At 35.3% G+C, this 22,863-nt stretch overlaps 1 protein-coding gene across 6 annotated transcripts in view; it reads right to left on the reverse strand.

Annotated features, from left to right (window-relative positions):
• KIF3A (kinesin family member 3A) overlaps window positions 1-22,863 on the reverse strand; it is a 109,107-nt gene that overhangs the window by 72,220 nt on the left and 14,024 nt on the right. For 4 of the 6 annotated variants that reach the window (XM_045058748.1, XM_045058754.1, XM_011282050.4 and 1 more), the window contains exons 5-11: window positions 14,866-14,971; window positions 10,198-10,337; window positions 9,364-9,561; window positions 8,883-9,057; window positions 5,086-5,184; window positions 3,307-3,378; window positions 1,198-1,206 (exon numbers count right to left, since the gene is read on the reverse strand). In XM_045058748.1, coding sequence (XP_044914683.1) covers window positions 1,198-1,206; window positions 3,307-3,378; window positions 5,086-5,184; window positions 8,883-9,057; window positions 9,364-9,561; window positions 10,198-10,337; window positions 14,866-14,971 — 799 coding nt within the window. The remainder of the gene's footprint in view (window positions 1-1,197; window positions 1,207-3,306; window positions 3,379-5,085; window positions 5,185-8,882; window positions 9,058-9,363; window positions 9,562-10,197; window positions 10,338-14,865; window positions 14,972-22,863) is intronic. The other 2 variants (XM_003980756.6, XM_003980755.6) reach the window with 2 other exon arrangements.

Here is a 22,863-nt window from a genome sequence, read left to right on the forward strand (position 1 = left end):
GCATTAGTTATTCAAAACCATTCAGGTAGGATTTTCAAACTGACGCTTGAGCAGCAAAAATCTTACTGTGCTCTTACAATATTCTCATAAAGATGACCATGTATGTATACAGGGTTCGGTTCAGTTTCAAAAGTCTAATATTTAAGTTAAATAATATTCTAGCCAGTATTATTCAGATAAATCAATGTTTTTCTCTGCAAATAATATTTCAGGCTAAATGTGAATATGTTCCAACTCTCCTAACCAGTCACTTAAAATTGTGACATCACTAAAGTCACTCTTACGTTGATTTTTTTTTTAAGAATTTAAAAAAATCTTAACTAAACCAACCAAAAACCCTTCTTCTAATACTGCATGATAGATTTCAGCACAAAATTTCAGGTAAATACATCTTAAAAGTTGGTCATGTCATATAGTATATAATTAAGCCAAACAGGAATAATAGTATTTTTAATTGCCCTTTGCCATGCATTCCAACCAAAATTGCCAAGATGAAATTAAAGGGAAGAATTTCAGGAAGAGTTAACTGAATTAATTTCATTCTCATTACATGAGCATTGTTGGGCATAAGTACCCAGGTGTGTGATTCCTTTTTTTATTTAAGAAAAAAAAAACTTTAAGTTTGTTTTTTTTTTTTTTAATTCCTTGCTTTTAAAAAATGCTTGAATATGAAAATCATTTATATTTGCATTACTGAAATTTGGCCTAATGGGTCCCTAAAAATTTAGGAAAAAATATTCTGTCATCTGGTTCTGGTGTTATATTGACTTTTGTCTATTGTGTTGATGAGGTCTAGAGAATCCAGTGTGTGTGAATGTTGATCTAACACTTGTGAACTGTTCCTCTAAAAAAATCATTTGGAAACAAGACTGTTGCTAATATCTTCCTGAATAAAAATGGAGGTAATTTTTTTTTAATTTACGAAAAAGTTTCTAAAAAAAAACTAGAAGTTGAAAACTAAAGTTGATTTTTTTAAAATAAAAATTGAAACATTTTTTTTAATTTAGGAAAAAGTGAGGTTTTTTAAAAAAACTAAAGGTTGAAAACTAAAGTCAAAAGATTTTTTTAATACAAAAGACAGATACTTACCTTGTAAAAAAATAGTATTAAATTTTAAAAATGTAATGTAATTAAATAACAAAATTCTTTATAGTTTAAATAATTATACCATGTGGAGTGCAAATCAATCACACCAACCTGCTTGATCTTTCAGTAAGAAGTAGTAAGCAAATCGTAGACAGGAAGCATATGCACAGAGATGAAGAGGAAAAAAAGAAAAACATTATTTCCTTTGTAAAACAAAGAAAAATGTATAATAGCATTTACTTACAGTATAAATACAGAAATAAATCAAATCATCAACACTGAAAGAGAGCAGCTTTACGTAAAAAGAAAGGATATTCAACACAATCAGAGATGTAATTTAAGCAAATAAGATTAAGATTACACTTCAAATCAATCTCAAAAGCTCACACAATGACTCCCACACTCCTGAAAATATAAGAGTTCAGCACCATGTGGTTACACCAACGATACACATGGAATTGGGAACCTGCTAAGATCTAGGAAGTAGTCTGTAAGGACAAAACAAAAAACGATGCCAAATTTAAAAAATTAGCTGAAAGTAGCAAAATTTGCATTGTCTGTTTATAAAATTTCCCAATTCAATGTTCTAATATAAAGATCCAATACAGGTGTGCCTCCCTTTAAGAAAATCCAACACAAAAACCTCAATCAACTAAAGAGATGAATTGGATTATAATAATTTGTAGCGAGAACTTGATTAACAAAAGGATTTAACGAAGAAATGTTAAGGACAGCAAGTTCTCCCAATGGATGTGATTCTCCAATTTGGTTTATAAGCAAATTTTTCAGAAAAAAAAAAAACAAAAAACACATTAACTGCATAAAGTGAAGTACACCTGTATAATAACAAACTTGCATTCAATCTATTAGTAGATTGTTAAAGGCAATTATGATTTCATAGAAGTAAATGATCAATTGATGATTCAAGCAAAGAGCACCTTAAAAAAGGCCATTCATATTTTTAAAAGGAAAGGTACATACAAGTTACACACAGCAACCACATGCTGGGAAAACCATTTTTCCAATGCACCAACACACCCACATCACAACAAAAAACGTTGTATGCTAGGTACACAAGTAGTAACTAAAACTGCATGAACTGAACAAAGTACAACTCATTTCATATAACTACTCTTTAAAGATTAAGGTAAATTTTAAAAAAGAAAATTAAATTATAATGTTCCACTCAGATATTTTCTCAGACCTGACAGTTTATAATAAGAAATAATACCTCTATATGGTTTCTAAAGCAATTTCTTGTATTTCATAAATTATCCTATGAAATTAATTGTTTTGCTAAAATGTAAGAGTTGTCAAGAGAGAAAACAATTCTTAATATTCTTGGAATTCTTCCTCTAGAAAGCTAAATGTGTAAGAACAACCAAAGGTTTTTGTTATTAGTTTTGGAAAGGTGAGTACACAGATAATGCTTTAAAAGGCAGTAAGCTGCAATCTAGTACAATAAAACATCAATTCCCCCTTCTTCTAAAAATATAAATAAAATTAACAATACTTTTCAACTTAATGAAATTAAGGTTTAAGAAAAAGCCTTTACGACTGAAATAAGTCTAGACAGATCCTGCAGAAACAATTTCTTGTGGATCTGAAGTCTCTAATCATACCTTAGAACATTTCTTAAAATCAATCAGGTAGTTTAGAAATAGAGAAAACTGGCCATTTGAAATACTACCCAATGTATCTTTACTTGCTTCAAACTTTACAGTTTATTTGGGAGCTTTCCATCTTAAGCTACCCCTAAGAATAGGACACCAAAGCAGAAGATCTTTATAACCATAAATAAAACATGTTATAATGGGCACTGGTGCATTGCCAAATATAATTTGTACTTTTAGAAATTCAGGATTTGTTACTGCATGCCCCTGATACTGACTAGGATTAGAAATTTATGATGAAACCTAAAAAGGAACCTCTTAATTATTCTTTTATACAGCTTACTAGCTCTCTTTACATTATCTCAATTGCAAAAGCATGAATCTCTCTTCCATTGTCTCAAACATAAGCTTAAGCACATGTTTTAACAATTATGGGTAATTGGAAGCAATGAAGAAGGGGAGAAATCATCACATGCTTTGTTCTACTGAGAAGTCCAACACGTATTCTTTAAATAATGACAGGGAACAGTGCAGCATTTCTCAAATGAAGCCCACGGGTTATGGAAAAGCCAAAGCTCTGTGACGTAATTTAAGAGCTACCACTCACTAGGCAAGGACTTATCCAGAGGTTTCTCTATGACAGAACATGTGGAGTCTGAACTACTGCTGCTGCTACTGCCTGGAAGACAAAGAAATGAACCCAACGGGAACCAAAGAAAGAGGAAACAAGAAAATGAACACATACACAGAGGAAAATTCAGTTCCAGAAACAGAATTTTAAAGAACAATCAAGCTTTGTACTAAAGAACCAAAACTTATTTTCCCTTAAAACCAGTCCTGGTATATTATCCAATATTCTCTAATTACAAAATCAGACAGGGCAATTAGAAACTGTATTCCTTTAAGCATGTACTATGGGCAAATCCCAATATCTACTTAAAACAGCAGCAATTCAGAGGTTGGAATGACATGAATAAAAAAGTAAGTCAGTTGGTGACATTTAAGTCTCTTTAAACTGTTTAGTTGATAAGTTACAGGAAGTGAGTTTTAAAACTCCAAATTTAAAGTGATGCACAATTAAAACTATAGAAATGATAAATTACCCTTCATTATAGACAGCTTGCTTTGTCTCCAATTTCACTCCTTCTCCACCAAAACATCAAGCAATTGGATGTAATTATGTATGTTTAAGGTTTCATGGCAAAACTGTGAAAGGCTCACTGAAAAATTTAAAATTTGTAAGCCTACCTTACAAGGTAATAAAATATCTTACTATTAAATATTTTAACATATTAAGCAATGGCATTTTTTTCTACTTAAAATTTTATTTTTAACAGATCTATTATCTGCTTTAGCTATGACAAGTCTGAAAAAAATAGGTATGAACACAAAACCATTTATGTAAATCAGGGGTGGGCAAACATATTCTGTTAATGGACAGATAATAAATGCCTTAGGCATTTATTCTGGGCTATCCAGAATCATGTGAAAGCAGCCATACACCATATGTAAACAAATGAGCATGGCTGTTTAAATAAAATTTTATTTACAAAAACAGGTGGCAGGGCAGATTTGGCCAGTAGACTTATCATTGACCAACTCTTGCTCTAAATCATGTTCTACCTGTCTTTTTAAGTTATAGGACCTTTCATTTTAAAATTGGGGACTTCTGGGTTTATCTTCAACAAGATCATTTTAATAAGACAAGCAAAATATGCACCAGCTTGAAAACAATGATCCACACATTAATGATCCACATTAATGGAAGAGAGTTCTGAAATAAACAAACACTCAGAGCACAAAGGCTTGAAAAGCGGGCCATTATAATGTCTCTTTCACCTGTTACTTTTATCTTTATCACAATAAACACAACCTTACTTCACCCTTGGCAACAAACGCCCCATAAAAGAGTAAGAATGAAAGTGCATTTTACAAAGTATTGAAACATAAAATCCTCATACAAAGTTATTTAAAAAATTCAGTGACTTCTAAAGCCTACCCATGCTTGAGAAAAACACATTATCCTGACTTCCTAAAACAAAACAAAACAAAACAAAAAATTTAGGTTCCTAACAAAGATCAAAGTTCCCACATAAAATTAAAACCTTGAACGAAATCTTAACATGGTATAACCACTATCACAGATTTTTACATTTCTAAATTGTAAAAAGACAGAAGATAAGGTATTCTGATTCAGCTGTAAATAGAAAATCAGCACTAGAGAAAAAAATAAGGCAAAGTTAAGTATATGGCATATTTCTTGTTTGAACTGCTACCATAACTAAAAATGGCAAAAGAAAAGGCATGCACTCAACTGCATTAGGAATGTGAAATCGTATGTAGGTAGCAATCCCAGTTAATTTCTAGAACATTAAAAAGAACTTACCCCTTCTTTTTTTCCTCTTCTCTCCATCTTCTCCAACCTCACCCTCTTCATCATCCTCTTCCTCTGACCCACTGATATCAGAGCCTGATATTTCTTCCCCTGAACAGAAATTTTACAAAACGATTTATATTCTATACCAGGTAGGTCATGACCTCTATTAATTTTCTTCATTAAGTTTTTTTTACCTGAAACAAACCATATTTTAATATTCCTAAACAGTATATCAGATATGCTAACCTCAGGAATAGATATGATGTACGTAGAGGCTTTAAAGTTCCTAAAGAGAAGTTAAACTGATCTACTTAAAATTTCAAATGATTAGTTTACAAACAGTTCTAAATACACATAAAAATTTCATGTTAAAGTTGTTGTTTCGGTTTTTTGAAAAAGAGATCACTTTGGGAGACCATTTTCTCATGTGTTTTCTGTTTAAGATGTTAAATAATTCATTCAACCAGCATATTTTTTTAAGAACCATAAAATTGTCATCTAACATAGTGATTCCACTTTTAGAACTATATCATAAGAAATGTTTCAAAAGAAGGGGTTATTTGTACAAAGAGTATAACTTTTCCTTAAGACTGCATTTAAAAAAAAATTTTTTTTAATGTTTATTTTTGAGAGAGAGAGACAGAGTGCAAGCAGGGAGGAGTAGAGAGAGAGGGAGACACAGAATCCGAAGCAGGCTCCAGGCTGTGAGCACAGAGCCTGATTGGGGGCTCGAACTCACTGTGAGATCATGACCTGAGCCGAAGTCAGACACTTAACTGACTCAGCCACCCAGGCGCCCAAAAACTGGAATTTTTAAGTAATCTCTACACCCAACGTGGGCCTCTTAACTCACAACCCTGCGATCGAGAGTCACTCTTCCAAATGAGCCAGCCAGGCACCCCAAGTATGACTCACAATGAAAAACAAAAAATAAAATAAAAGGGAGTAATTAAACTAATATTAATTCAAAGCAGTACTATATTACCTCCAAAATAGTTATTTAAAAATAATACCGTCAATGTAAGAAATGTCTAAAAAAAACAAAGGTAACTTGGGGGGAAAAATATACACTCATCACAAATGATAATATCTGAACAACAGTAAATAATGGATGGGAAGAGATCGGCATATTGGGAGAAAAAAATCATTAAAAACATTTTCTTTAGGCCTAGTGACAATGACACCCTTGTAGCAGTGAGTGCACATAATGTCCAAATCTCGATTTCTAAATACCATTCTCCATTGAGAGGGACCAGGGAGAAACAGATGGTTTTAAAACCAGAGCAGGGAAAATATAAAATGAGCCTAAAACACATGTGGTGCCAGAAATAAGTAAGTGCTCAAAACCACAACCCAAAAAAGTGATGGGAGCATGCTCAAAGGATGTAGCAACCAACTACCCTGAAGGGGTGCCTATGGCTAAAGTCCAAGTAATTTGAGCAATAAAACAAATAACGATATTGTTGCATTACACTGCACAACACAGTGCATTGACATAAATAAATAATTGAATAAATAAACCAGTGGGGGATAAGGGACTATTCCCCCACACAAGAGAATGCCAGACATTAAATATTAGAAGGAATGGTGAGAAGAGAAAGTCACCACTGAGCAAATGCCACAGATTTATTGCTACAGGCAAGAACCCTGTTGGGTGCTAAAATTAGGGCAGAAAAGAATGATGAGAAACAGGATCTTTTCATAATTTTTCAGAGTATCTTCTCATGAGACATACCTTAAGACCAAAGAAAAAAATTAAATGATAGAATTTATAGTGAAGAATCCTTGCAGAATAATTATGAGAGAACTACAGACAACCCAAACTGAAGAACATTCTACAAATATATGACCTTTACAGTGTGAAGACCATGAAAGACAAAGGAAGATGAGGAACTGGAGACAGGAGGAGACTAAAAGGTCCTGACAACTAACTGCAATGTGTGAGCCTAGACTACATTTTAAAGTGAAGATAAAGGGCATTTTTTTGAGAAAAAAACTCAACATCTGAATAAGATCTACAGATTAGTTAATAAGTCTGTATCATTGTAAGTTTCCTGGTTCCAACAAACATAAAAGATGTTAACATTAAGGGAAGCTGTATGATAGCTATATAGAAACTCACTATACTTCCAAATTTTCGATAAGTCTATAAAAAGTGTTTAAAAAATCATTCTTTTAATGTTTTCCCCTACCTTTTTATTGTTTGTGACCAACTGTATTAACCATAACACTCTTACCTGGATTATAAAAACAAATGTCATAAGCATCAATGAAATGAAATGAAATGAAATGAAATGAAATGAAATGTTTTAAATATAAAGTCAGCATTACCACATGATCCAACAATTCCACTTCTGGGTATATACCCAAAACAAGTGAAGGCAAGAACTCAAACATGTATCTGTATCTCCACATTCATAGCACGATTATTCACAGTGGTCAAAAGGCAGAAGCAACCCAAGTGCCCATCAACAGATGCAAGGATAAACAAAATGCGGTGTATACAAAGAATGAGTACCATTCAGCCTTTAAAAGGAAGGAAATTCTGACACATGCTATGACATCGATGAACTGTGAGGACTTTATGCTAAGTAAAATAAGCCAGACATAAAAGCACACATATTATATGATTCTACTTATATGAGTTATCTAGAATAGTCAAATTCAGAGATAGAACAGGGGTTACCATGGGTTGAGGCAGAGAGGGGGATGGAGAGTAAATGTTTAATGGGTACAGAGTTTCATTTGGGGATGATTAAAAAGTTTTAGGGATGGACAGTGGTAATGGTTGCAGAACAAGGTTAACATACTTAATGAATAAACGAATAAAAGTAGTTAAAATGGTAAATTTTACGTGATGTGCATTTTGCCACAATTAAAAAATGTAAAAAAAGTAAAGGCAGCAAAATAAAGAATGAAATGAACATTAACAACTCTAAGAAATTTAAACCTTTAAAACATACTGACTATAAATACCACCTAGTGGTCATATTTAAAATACCAAATTTCATTACCTAAGAGGCAACTCAATTATACTGCTTTTCCTCAATAATCTTACTCAAATTTATTCAATCAGTACTATCTCCAAACATTTGTGATGTTGGAATTCACATCTGACGTATCCAGTTTCCCCATAAACTGTAAAAAAGCTATTTTAAGCCCTTTGTTTATCTGCTATGCAAAGCACCCCTTATGCCAATCAGTTCTTAGCATGAAGTGGACAGAGTCATTGAGCACTTAATGACAGCTGGTAAATTTCTCACCCTCATGAACAAGGTCTTCAAACTTTCTAATCTTCTAACACCTTATTAGAAAAGGATTCCTCAAATTCAATCTCATGTTCAAATTTAAGAACGAAAGCATTATTTTCAAAGCCACACAATGAATTTTGACTTAGAGTAAATGTGGTTTACCCATGACTCTCTGATAGCTTTCTTTATTTTGAACAACAGTGACTAATACTCTAGGTCATTTTCACCTAAATACATATACGGTAAAACTCATTCTTATATGGAGACAAAAAAATTCATTATTGAATAAGTGGTCAAATGAAATCTATAAAAGGTCATAGGGATTGAGATGGAGGTTTAAATTAAATCAATTTTTAAAAATTACATACACAAATATTACATAATTAAACTTAATATGAAAATGCTAAAGTATGTATCAAGTTACCTTGTAGAAATATTCCTTAAAATATCAAAGTTAGATGCTCAAAGAATTTAAGTGATTTTTATTAGAATACTTAGTGGTTAAACAATATATTTTTAGCCAATATTAACATTAGTATTTTGAGAAAAAGTTACCTTCTTCAAGCTTTTTTTTCAGTTCTTCTATTTCTTTCTGAAACTGACGAAGCAAAGCATCCTTTGGATCTTCATTGATTCTAGCTTTATTTTTAATATTCTTAGCACGGTTAGCATACCGTAATGTACTAATAGTTTCATCATAATTGTAATCTGCTGGCCCAATATTTGCACACTGTTGAATCAGGAATACAAAACATTTTACCCTTGATGCAGTCAAAATTAATACTACCATTACAAATATATCAAAAAGAATTTCTTAAGCATAAATAGTTCCTCTCTGGCCTTCTGGAACAAGAAAGCAACCACCCCACAGATTTCTAAACACCATTATATGGGTTAGCACACATGATGTTCTTCCAAAAGAATCATCACAAAATCAAAAAAAGTGAAATATCAATGGTTTTTAAAAAGTCATGGCAATACATAAACAGGAATCTGAAATTTGCCTGATGCTAACTATTCCACAATTAAGTCTTACCATCATGGTTTTTGAATTTCCTCCTAAGGAATCTTGAAGAAGACGAGTCAATTTAGAGTTGCGATAAGGAACATGAGTGCTTTTTCCATCAACCAAGGCAGAAATTACATTACCAAGGGTGGAAAGAGAAAGATTGATTTTTGTGGCTTCCTTCAGGCGCTGTCCAGTAGCTCCAGTTTTTGCTTGTCTTTCTGAACCCTAGCAACAGACATAGAAATAAAACTCAAATAAAAAATACAGAATATGCTTCTGACAGTTTAAAACAGACTTTGGGGGCGCCTGGGTGGCGCAGTCGGTTAAGCGTCCGACTTCAGCCAGGTCACGATCTCGCGGTCCGGGAGTTCGAGCCCCGCGTCAGGCTCTGGGCTGATGGCTCAGAGCCTGGAGCCTGTTTCCGATTCTGTGTCTCCCTCTCTCTCTGCCCCTCCCCCGTTCATGCTTTGTCTCTCTCTGTCCCAAAAATAAATAAACGTTGAAAAAAAAAATTAAAAAAAAAAAAAAAAAACAGACTTTGATGCTGAAAAATCTGACAGGATATCTGGAATTTGCTTCAAAATAACACAGGAAGGGAAAAAGTGGCTAAAGGCAAAAATGAATCAGGACTGGCCATGAACTGGTAATCGCTGAAGTTGGGTCACGGGTATATGCGAGATCATTCTACTATTCTAACTACTTTTGTATACATTAGAAATATTCTATGATAAATAAGTTAAACACGTACATAAACAACTTAAAAACTGTATGTAAATTACACATTTTCACTTGAATTTTTATCCGTTAATAAAAGGTAAAAAACAACAAAGGTTATTCCTTCAGTAGTATCCTGTTACTTACAGCAAGGTCTACAAGATGGAGCTTCCCCATTCTGACATGCATGTTACCATCAACGCCTTTTTCACTGCATTCTATAGTAATTGTAAAGATGGCATGGGAACGGGAACTGTGTTCATTCATATTAGTTGCACCAACAGAACCTTGAAGAAAGGAAGGAAGTTCTTAGAAAGTGTAACACCAGGGAGCATCTTTAAAAATAATCAAATATCCAGGGGCCCCGGGGTGGCTCAGTCAGTTAAACGTCTGGCTCTGGAATTCAGCGCGGGTCATGATCTCACGGAGCCTGTTTGGGATTCTTTCTCTCTCTCTCTCTCTCTCTCTCTCCCTCTGCCCATCCCCTGTTCTCTCTCTCTCTCTCAAAATAAATAAAGCATTAAAAAAAAGTAATACCACAATTAAAATTTTTTTTTAATCTTTAAAAATCTGATCCGACACCACTTTATAACATCTGGTAAGTAGTACTACACATACATGTTTCCAGAGTATTATTTTACCTTCTGTTTTTTTCCACCTAACATTATCTCCTATATTCCCATGCAAAAACAACTTGCAAATCTTACTAAAACTGATTTTGCTATTCCCTGATACTTGGATTGTTTCCCATTTTAGGTCCTCATAAGGAACAACAATACAAGCATCTTTGAGCAGATACCTCTCTTTCTCTTAAGGACTATGTCTATGGGATGTATTTTTCAAACTGGCACTAGTGGATCAAAGGGTTGGAAGAGTTTTACAACTATGTGATTTTCAATCTGGGGTGGGAGAAAACATGTAATGTAAAAAACTGGTATTAAATATTTTAGTACCTATTATTTTTCCAACGTAAGTACAGCATGGGATTTATGACTGTGATTTTTCTTTATTTCCAGTTATGAAAACAAAGCAATGCAACAGACAAGCTATACTGAATGTTATAATCCCTAAGGAGAAAACTGCTTGCAGCAGTCAAGTTGACTCAATACTCCAACCTACTGAAATATCACATATGGAAATAAAACAAAATTCCACAGCTTTAATTTGTGTCAAAATTTTTATTTTGGATTAAGAAAAAAATTAGGGCGCCTGGTTGGTTCAGTCGGTTAAGCATGCAACTCTTGGTTTCAGCTCAGGTCATGGTCTCACAATTTCGTGACTTCAAGCCCCATGTGGGCTCTCAGCTGGCAGTATGGAGCCTGCTTGGAATTCTCTCCTTCTCTCCCTCTCTCTCTGTGCACCGCCCCCCCCCCCCACCAACTCATGCTGTCTTTGTCTCTCTCAAAATAAATTAACAAACTTTAAAGAAAAAAATTAAATATTTATGTTTTTCAAGATGGTAAGGAGAACTTATGCTATAAATATGATTGCATGTGTATAAACTCACATATGTAAGAATATTTACTACAATATTACTAATAACAGCGAGAGTGAAAACAACACAAAAGTCCATGAATAAAATATTGGGTAAATACATTATGTAGATAAATCCAGCGAAATACTATATAGCTATTTTTAAAAGGTCTACCATGTGTTGATGTGAAATGATTTCTATAACAACACCCTTAAGTGAATAAATACTACTATTATTTGGCTCCTGAAAAAAGGACAAGCACTCTCTGTAAAACTGCACTTGGGCATTCATGGACTGTATCAGGAAGGGTACGTGGGAAATTAATGGAGGTTGCCACTGGGGCGGGAACTAGGTGAGTGACACCCAAGGGTAAAAGAAAGACTTGTTTTTCAATGTTTACTTTTGTCCCTTTTGAATTTTAGAACATGTGTATGGATGATCTATTCAAAAATAAAAATTTTCAAAGAAAATGATAATTTAAAAAAAAAATTTTTTTTTAATGTTTTATTTTATTTTTGAGAGAGACAGAGTGTGAGCAAGGGATGGCAGAGAAAGAGGAAGACACAGAATCGGAAGCAGGCACCAGACATTGAGCATGTCTCCACAGAGCCCAACGTGGGGCTCAAACCCACGAACCGTGAGATCATGACCTGAGCCGAAGTCGGACGCTTAACCAACTGAGCCACCCAGGCGCCCCAAAATGATTATTGTTTAACGGCTGAAAAACACTGGTCTAAAGAAATATTAGCAAATTCACAATAGTGCCCGCAATGCAAATATAATTGACTATCTTAAATTTGCATTTTAGTTGCCAAGCATGTCACATATTCATGAAATGAAAGACTTTTTTTTTTAATGTTTTTTAACATTTATTTTTGAGAGACAGAGAGAGACAAAGCATGAGTGGGGGAGGGACACAGAGAGGGAGAACAGAATCCAAAGCAGGCTCCAGGCTTTAAGCTGTCAGCAAAGAGCCAGACGTGGGGCTCAAACCCACGAACCGTGAGATCATGACCTGAGCTGAAGTCAAACGCTTAACTGACAGAGCCACCTAAAGACTTATTTTCTTAAGTGTAAAATTAACTAGTTCTATACTATGACCTCCTGCACAAAATGGGAACTAATTTTATATTTGTATCAATTTTTCATCTGTTTAGAATAAGAGCTTTTACTGTCACATTTCCTTGCTCTGCTACTGTCCTCTGGATAGTTACTTTACTCTATTTCCATATGGTAAAATTACTATTTTTATGTTAGAACTTTTCTATTTGGTATTTGTACTAAACGTCTAATTCGTGGATTCAATCTATTAATTAAGAGTATTTTTCTCTCTTCTATCTTACGTCTTAAAATGTCTTTGACTTCATTTCTCTTTTTTTATTTCTTCTTATTTCTCTTATTTCTCTCATTAGAATTATAGTTTTCCTTGAATCAATCTCACACACCAAATTAATTCTTTTTTTTCTTTTTTTTGTTTCTGTTTCTGTTTTTTAAAAGTTTATTTTTGAGAGAGAGAGAGAGGGAGAATGTGTGAGCAGGGGAGGGGCAGAAAGAGAGGGAGACAGAGAATCCCAAGTAGGCTCTGCATCATCAGTACAGAGCCCAACGTGGGGCCTGAACTCACAAAATGCAAGATCATGACCGGAGCCAAAATGAAGAGTCAGATGTTTAACCAACTGAGCCACCCAGGTGCCCCAATTCTCAGTTCTTAATGGAAAGTTTTGATCACTACTGTGAATGGACTCTTAAGTCAAAAAAAATTTTTTATAGAATAAACAATACGTGATCGTATTCCTGGTATAAAAAAAATTTGAAAATACAGACATCTGAAAACATAAAGTAAAGCTCCATATATCTCTTTTGCCCAAACTTACTTCCCCTTCCCTAAAGGTAACCACTATTAAATGTTCTTTTGTTTTGTATTTAACATACACACAAGTCTACACACACACACACACACACACACACACAGCCCAAATACAGAGTTGTTTAATAATTTGGCTTTTTTACATACATAAATGAGATGATGCAGTACATACTATTTTGTGATTTGCTTTCTTTTCATTTAATGATATACCTTGAAAATCTTTCAGGTCTCTACATGTAGATTTACTCTTTCTTTTTTTTATAACTTCATTATGTTCCATAGTATTTCTGTACCATAATCTGTATAGACAATGTTTGACTGATAGCTATTTAGACTACATCAAACTTTTACTATTACAAATAATGTTGCAATAAGGCATTTTGTTTGTTTATGTCTAAAAATATTTTTCTAGAGGTGCCTGGCTGGCTCATTTGGAAGAGCATACAACTCGATCCCAGGTTTGTCAGTTTGAGCCTCACACTGGGTGTAGAGATTACTTAAATATTAAGAAAATATTTTTCTACATATATATCAATATAGGTAGGTAGGTAGATAGATACGTGTTAGAATTAGAAACACTGGGTCAAAAGGCATGCACTCTCTATCGCTTCTCGGCCTTTTGCCTAAGAGCAAGTGTAAAAGGCATGCACTCTAAAAAATGTCAACAGATACCATTACACTACACTTCAGAAAGGCTGTAGCGCATTACACTCCCATCACCAGTGCCCGTTTCGTCAGAGCTTCATGAACCTGGATATCCCTTCGTCGAAAACAATGGGTGAAATATCTCCCACTGCTGTTCTAATACACTGCTGTTTCCCACTGCTGTTTCCTGATTAATTGTCCTGTTGAACATACCTTCATACGCTGGTTGCTGTGTATAGTTCTTCTGTGAGTAACATATTCATATATATCTTTTGCTCATTTTCCTGTTATCATGTGGTCTATTACTTGGTTTATAAGAATACAATTGATTTTTAAATTTTTCTTTAATTTCTTTGAGCTTGCTAGATTTACAGTCTAGTCAAAAAAAAACTCTTAAAAAGACGTTTACTTCCTACGTTCTTCATTTTTTTACCTCTGATCTCTAATTGCTGCTGGCAGCACCACTAGTACTAGGCCCGAGGCAGCTTGCATTTAAACAGTGCTGAAGTTTCTTATTCTTTACACAAAACTTCGAATAATTCTTAAAAAGAATTTCATTTAATTTTGGTTTGCTTTTCTCCCCAACAAAAGGGAAGCAGTAAAGAGCTTGGTTAATGATGACTAACAGTCTACACTCAAAGACTCTGCCACTTACTAAGTAGTATACAACCTTGGACAAGTTACTTAAACTAAGATTCAGTTTCCTCAACCATAAAATAGGAATTTAGTATCTTCATAGTCCACTGTGAGGATTTTTAAAAATCATTTTTATAAATAAAAGCCTACTCAACACATAAATGTTCAATCACAATTATGCACTACCACTTACGATTTTTGTGGCCTAGAGTCATAATTCTATCCATATCGTCAGCATTATTTACCACATAAGCTGATAAATCTTTGATATAAACTCCCACATCAGGTCTTTCTTTAACCTAAAAAAAAAGAGAAAGAAGAAAATGACCATAAGATTTTATACACATATCCGTAATTCTTCCACAGTTAATTATCAAACATCTATTATGTATTGGACACTCTGCTAAACAGTGATGATACAGTGATGGACAAGGTAGTCATAGTCTCTACATTTGTGCAGGTGACAATCCATGGCAAGAACATACAAATGAAAAATAATACACACTATTTAATTTCAATTGGTATATCATGAAGCAAAAAAGTACAGGATAGTATGAGAATGCATTATAGCAAGACTAAGACATATAGTTTCCCCAAGATGGTGTTTAAGCTAAAACTTGATAAAATAAGAGGTAGCCAATTCAGGCTGGGGTAGCAAGAAAAGAGTATGTTATGGGATCCCGAAATGGGAAAAAAACTAAGCACTCAAAAAAGTTAAAAATAAATAAATAAATAAAAAGCCAGATCAGCTGGAAAGAGTAGGAAGCCTGGGACAAACAGGCGGGATACCTGGCTACAGAGGTAGGCAGAGATAAGACAAAGCACAATTATTGGTCTTTATGTTAACAGCAACTTGAAGCCACTGGAGGATTTCAAACAACGGAGTAAAATAATCAGATCTACAACATCTATGTAAAAACACTACCTTTCTACGAGTAACCTTACGAGAACTTTCATCAAATTTCAAGGACATATTCAGGATAGGTTTACCTAAAATACAGTGTTAGAAAGCTGACACTCACTTTGTAAGGCCCTATTAGTGACCTCCACGAGTCAACAAAATATAGGCATACCTCAGAGCTATTGCGGGTTGGGCTGCAAATGACAAAGAAGCTGAAATACTGAAATAAACCAAGTTAAATGAATTTTTTGGTTTCTCAGTATATATAAAATTATATTTATACTATACTGTACTCTATTAAGTGTGCAATAACATTATGTCTAAAAAACAGTGTATACAAATCTTAAATAAGAAATATTGTATGGGGCACCTGGGTGGCTCAGTTGGTTGAACATTAGTTAGTCCAACTCTCAGGTGAGGTCATGATCTTGAGGTTCCTGGATTCCAGCCCTGCATCAGGTTCTGCAGTGCAGAGCCTGCTTGGGATTCTCTCTCTCTCTCTCTCTCTCTCTCTCTCTCTCTCTCAAAATGGATAAACAAAAAAATTTTTTTTAATATCTTATTGCTTAAAATGCTAACTATCATCTAACCTTTCAGCCAGTCATCATCTTTTTGCTGGTACAGGGTCTTGCCTGACTGATCAGAGTGGTAGTAGCTGAAGGCTAGGGTGGTTGTGGCAATTACCTAAAATAAGACAACAAAGTCTGCTGTAGTGATGGATTCTTCCTTTCAAGAATGATTTCTCCATAGAACATGATGCTGTTTGTTTGATAGCATTCTACCCACAGAATTTCTTTCAAAATTGGAGTTAATCCTCTCAAACCCTGCCACTGCTTTATCTACAAGTTTATGAAATATTCTAAATCCTTTGTCATTTAACAATCTTCACAGCATCTTCACCAGGAGTAGATTCCATCTCAAGAAACCACTTTCTTTGTTCAATCCATTAGAATCAACTCCTTATCGGGCGCCTGGGTAGCTCAGTGGGTTAAGTGTCTGACTTCCGCTCAGGTCATGATCTCACAGTTCATGGGTTCGAGCCCCGCATCAGGTTCTGTGCTGACAGCTCAGAGCCTGGAGCCAGCTTTGGATTCTGTGTCTCCCTCTCTCTCTGCCCCTCCCCCACTAGCACTCTGTCCCTCTCTCTCTTTCAAAAACAAATAAACATTTTTAAAAAAAGGAAGCAACTCCTTATCCATTAAAGGTTTATCATGAGGCTGCAGCAAGCCAGTCACAGCTTCAGGCTCCATTTCTAATCCTAGTTCTCCTGGTGTTTCCACCACATCTGCACTGACTTCCTCCATTGAAGTCTGGAAACCCTCACAGTCATCCACGAGGGTTGGAATCAATCCCTTCCAAACACCTGTCAATCCTGATATTTTGATCTCTTCCCATGAATCATGGATGTTCTTAATGGCACCTAGAAAGGTGAATCCTTTCTGGAAGATTTTCAATTTACTTTGCCCAGATCCATCAGAGAAATAACTCTCTAGGCAGCTACAGCCTTAGGAAATGTATTTCTTCAATAACAAGAGTTGATGGACAGGCTGCAGAATGGATGTTGTGTTAGCAGACACGAAAACAACATTCATTTCATTGTACAACTTCATTGGCACCCTTAGGTGATCAGGAGCATTGTCAACGAGCAGTAATATTTTGAAAGAGATCTTTGTTTCTCAGCATGTCTCAACAGTGGACTTAAAATATTCAGTAAACTGGGGCAACTGGGTAGCTCAGTCACTTGAGCGTCCGACTCTACATTTCGGCTCAGGTCATGATCTTAAAGTTTGTGAGATCAAGCCCTGTGTCAGGCTTTGCACAGACAGCACGGAGCCTACTTGGGATTCTCTCTCTCTCTCTCTCTCTCTCTCTCTTTTTCTCTTTCTTCCTGCCCCCATCTGCCCCACTCCCACTCATGCTCTCCCTCTCTCAAAATAAATGAACATTTAAAAAATATATATTCAGTAAACCATGTTGTTGACAGATGTGCTGTTATCCAGGCCTTGTTGTTCCATTTATAGAGGAAAGATAGAGTATATTTAGCATAATTCTTAAGGGCCCTAGGAGTTTTCAGACTGTTAAACGAGCACTGGCTTCAACTTAAGAGTCATCAGTTGCATTAGCCCTTAACAGGAGAGTCAGGGTGTCCTTTGAAGCTTTGATGCCAGGCACCAACTTCACCTATCTATGAAAGTCCTAGATGGCATCTTCTTCCAATAGAAAGTTGTCATCCACACTGAAAATCTGTTGTTTACCATAGCCACCTTCATGAATTATCTTACCTAGATCTCCTGGATAACTTGCTACAGCTTCTACATCAGCACCTGCTACTTCAGCTTGCACTGTCATGTTATGGAAACGGCTTCCTTCCTTAAACCTCACAAACCAACTTCTGCTACCTTCAGACTTTTCTTCTACAGCCTCCTCACCTCTCTCAGCCTTCACAGAATTAAAGAAACTTAGGGCTTTTCCCCAGATTAGGCTTTGGCTTAAGAGAATGTTGTGGCTAATATCTTGTATCCAAACCACTAAAACTTTCTCTACATCAGCAATTAGGCTGTTTGCTTTCTTATCATTTGTGTGTTCACCAGTCTAGCACTTTTAATTTCCTTCAGGAACTTTTCTTTTACAGACAAAATTTGCTTTTTGGTGCAGGAAGCCTGACTTTCCACCTATCTTGGCTTTCAACAGATTTTCCTCACTAAGCTTAATCATTTCTAGCTTTTGATTTAAAGAGATGTGTGACTCTTCCTTTCACCTCAACACTTAAAAGGCTGCTATACAGTTAATTAGCCTAATTTCAATACTGCTGTGTGTCAGAGAATAGAGGCCACCAGGAGAGGAAGGGAGATGGGGAACAGCCAGCCTGCAGAGTAGTCAGAGCACATGAATTTATTAAGTTTGCTGTTTTATGTGGGCGTAGTTCATAACACACCAAAACAATTCTAATAGTAACATCAAAAATCACTGATCAGAGATTATCATAACAAATATGATACTAATTAAAAACTTTGGAATATTGTAGTAATTACCAAAATGTGACACAGAGACATGAAATGGGCAAATGCTGTTTGAAAAATGGTGCCAATGGATTGCCCGACACAGGGAGAACCACATTATCTGGAAAGCGCAATAAAGCAAAGCATCATAAAACGAAGTACGCCTGTGAAGTGAAATGGGAGGCTGAGGTCTGTGGCTGCCAGTAGGGAGAACCATTCCACAGGCAGTAAGATCCCAAAGACAAAGATGACAAACAAAATTAAAAAAAAAATCAACCCCATGGGCACCTGGGCGGCTCAGTTGGTTAAACGTCCAACTGTTGATATCAGCTAAGGTCATGATCTCACGGTGTGTGAGATGGAGCCCCACATCGGGCTCTGCAATGACAGCACTGAGCCTGCTTGGGATCCTCTCTCTTCTCTGCCCCTCCTCCTCAGGCTCTCTCCCTAATTAAATAAAGTTTAAAAAAAAATTAAAAAACAACCCCAGAGACAAAAATCACAAGGGCAGTCACTCCAAATTCTAGGTGTTGATTCGAGATCTACTTGGCGGTTTGGGAGTTTTTTGGTATTTTTTGTAAAAATTTATCAGATATATTTATACATTAGAAAAAATTACTCTTTACCTTGTCATGAGGTATAAATATGCCCTTATTTTATTTAGTGGTAAAGGAATAATGGTGGTCTCTATAAACCAGGGGTGTCAAGTTGCTCTGAGAGCCCTAGAGAGTCCATGGTGGCCCTGAGGGGGCCACTGTAGGAGTTTAGGGGTTCTCAAGCCCAGACAAATTCTAAAGAGAGCTTCACTTTCATGTGTTTTGCACATTGTGCTTCCATACGAGGTCTGGTACGATGAATGTATTTAATTGTTTTAAGTCTTTTAAATGTTTGAAAATTACTGGTCTATATCATTTACAGATGACAAATTTTCCTTCTCAGGAAATCTATGGTAAAGAACACTGTGTATATTTCTAATCCAGCAAACTGATATCTCTGAGAAATACAAAAATCATGCAGCTGATGTCATGGCAATGTCAAAACTTTTAAGCATTTACTCTCATTTTCTGCAGTCATGTCATTATAGAGCAGAAACACACTTCTAACTTGCTTTAGTCTGCAAAATCTAAGGTGATTTTCCAATCACAATGTGACATTAATTTAAAATTCATTTAGTAAGTGCAGTAGATAAACTGATTAGATATGAAGATGAAGAACTGAAATATGACTCTAAATTTATGAAAGTTTTTATTGGGTAATGATATCAAATAATTTTTGTCATAAAAACAAAGAAATTTAGCTTCTATAACAAATACAGTTTATAACACTCAAACAATCGATCTCAAAGGAGCAGTTACTCCCCAGCCTAGAATATTTTAGAAATTTGTAGATTGAGTTTCTGGTTCATTCGAGAACATGATTGGTATTCATAGGCAGGAGCCATGGATACTAAATATCCTGAAACGAATGGGATGGCCTATCACTGAAGAATTGTCCCATACAATTTTGATGTCCTAGTATATATTCACATGAATGAAAAAAATTATTTATGATTACCTGAGTCTAGACCCAAACTCTATTTTATATATAAAGACAAAGTGCTTTTCCATGGTAATAATAGAGCAATGTACAAAACTGAGGAAAGAACTACTACTTTATTTTGTTCAGAATACCAAGAGGTAGTTACTATTTTAAAAGACCATGCCATTGACAGGAACACCAAGCAAGGTGCTTCTTTGTTTTTGTTTTTTGGAGGGGGAGTTAAAAAAAAATTTTTAAGTTTATTTATTTGAGAGAGAGAGAGAGAGAGAGAGAGAGAGAGAGAGAGAGAGAGGGAGGGAGGGAGGGAGGGAAAGGGAGAGAGACAGAAAAAGAGAATCCCAAGCAGCCTTCACACTGTCAGCGCAGAGCCCAATGCGGGGCTCAAACCCATGAACTACACAATCAGGACCTGTTTTTTGGGTTTTTTTGTTTTTTTTTTAAAAGAAGGCTTCTCACCCAGTGGGAGCCCAACGCAGGGCCTGACAAAGGGCCTGAACTCACAACCCTGAAATCAAGATGTGAGCTGAGATTAAGAGCTGGACACTCAACTGAATGAGCCACCCAGGCCCCCCCAGTCAAGGTGTTCAGATCACCGATACAACATACTTATAACAGTCTGCATTTGTAGCTGTTGCGTTCATGATGTTTACATATGCCTGACTATTTCATTATGTCACTGAGTACGGTCATATCTAAGCATTTATATAATGAAATACTACCATTTTATATTTTCAGTACTTTTATTCTCATTTATATTACAGTTGGGCATTCATCAGCAGATGAATGGATAAAGAAGATGTGGAATTCTGGATTACACCACCATTCACCTACGTGACTGTGATTGAGTCAGGAAACCTCTCTAGGTTTCGGTTTTCACATCAACAAAACTGAACTGCTAGGAAGATTAAATGAAATAAAGTGTGTACTACTACCACAGTTTATTGCATTGAATGCCTACTACCACACTGTAAGAACTTAATAGTAGCCACTGTTACTCTACATGTATTCTATGCAATTCTACGACAGTACCTATTGTTGTTCCATATTCAACTACCATATACACCTTATTCTTTAATCATTTTACTAACAATGAAATTCCAATCAAAATTCCAATATTAATATTTTAAAGGCTAATCTTTTTTATGTCTCATATCTTAAAATATTAAAATGTTAGGCAATATTTACCAATTATTTACCACCTGAGCCAGCAGTCAAGCTTCAGGAATTTATCCTCAGATACGCCTGAAGATGTATGAATTAATATATGTACAACACTATTTACTATAGAATTGTTTATAACAGATCAGCAACAACCCAAGTGTTCATCAAGAGAGGGCTGGCTGAATACATGATGCCCCCCAAAAACAGTATGCAGCTTTTAAAAAGGACAAAAGAAAAAAAGAACAATGAGGAGGCTTTTCTGTACTGATATGCAAAGATTGTCACAATCCATTGGTTCAGTGAAAAATACAAAATGCAATGAGGGATAAAAATAGGATTTTCAATAAAAAACAGTGAATAGGAATCAGCTAAACTTATCAGTTAACAACCTTATGTACCTATTCACAAATTTTGTGATTCTCTAACATTTATGCATGTAATTTCGTATTTCCCTTTTCGGGAATTCATCATGACAACAGTCTTTCATGACAATCTATTATTCCAATGTGTAAAAACTAGAATTTCTTAATCAGAAATTATAGTTTTTCCTTTAGGTAAAAGAAACATTGAAAACTACTATTTTTTATTATATCTATAATTAATACCATTATTTTTGACACTTAAAAAATTTCATTTTCCCCCTCCCCTCTTTTTTTTCTTTTTCCTTTTTTTAAGTCACATTAGTGTTGACCTTTTTTTTTTAGGTTTTTTTTTTAGATTATTTATTTTGAGAGAGACAGAGAGAGACAGACAGAGAGGGCAAGCGAGGGAGGGGCAGAGAGAGAGGGAGACAGAGAATCTCAAACAGTCTCTATGTTCTCAGCACATAGCCGGACAGAGGGCTTGATCTCACAAACTGTGAGATCATGACCGGAGCTGAAATCAAGAGTCAGACATTCAAATCAACTGAGCCACCCAAGTGCCCCTTCTTTTTCTTCTTTTTTGACACATTAAAAATTTCTGACTTAGAATAAATTGTAAAGTACTCTTGGCATCCATACCAGAAAATGGAACCTTACATTCACATAAAAATCTGTGTGAAGGGGCACCTGGGTGGCTCAGTCAGTTAAGCATCCAACTCTTGGTTTAGGCTCAGGTCATGATCTCACAGTACGTGGATTTGAACCCCACATCAGGCTCCAGGCTGACAGCGTGGAGCCTGCTTAGGATTCTCTCTCCCTTTCTCTGCTCCTCCCCTGCTCACACACACACTCTCTGTTCTCAAAATAAATAACCTTAAAAAAAATCTGTGTACAAATGTTCATAGATGCTTTATTCGTAACAGCCAGAAACTATAAACCGCCTTGATGTCCTTCAACAGGTGAATAGTTAAACTTTACATATATACACCATATATTACTACTTACCAGGTGAATGGTTAAACTTTACATATATACACCATACATTACTACTCACCATAAAAAGTAATAAACTATCAATACATGCAACAACTTGGATAAACCTCAGAGGAGTTATGTCAGGTGAAAAAGGCCGATCACAAAAGTTGTATATTGTAAGGCTCTATTTATATAACATTTTTGAAATGACAAAATTTTAGAATTGGAAAGAATATTAGGGACTGTCATGGGTT

The sequence above is a fragment of the Felis catus genome, chromosome A1, assembly GCF_018350175.1.
Source record: "Felis catus isolate Fca126 chromosome A1, F.catus_Fca126_mat1.0, whole genome shotgun sequence".
NCBI classification, from domain to species: domain Eukaryota; kingdom Metazoa; phylum Chordata; class Mammalia; order Carnivora; family Felidae; genus Felis; species Felis catus.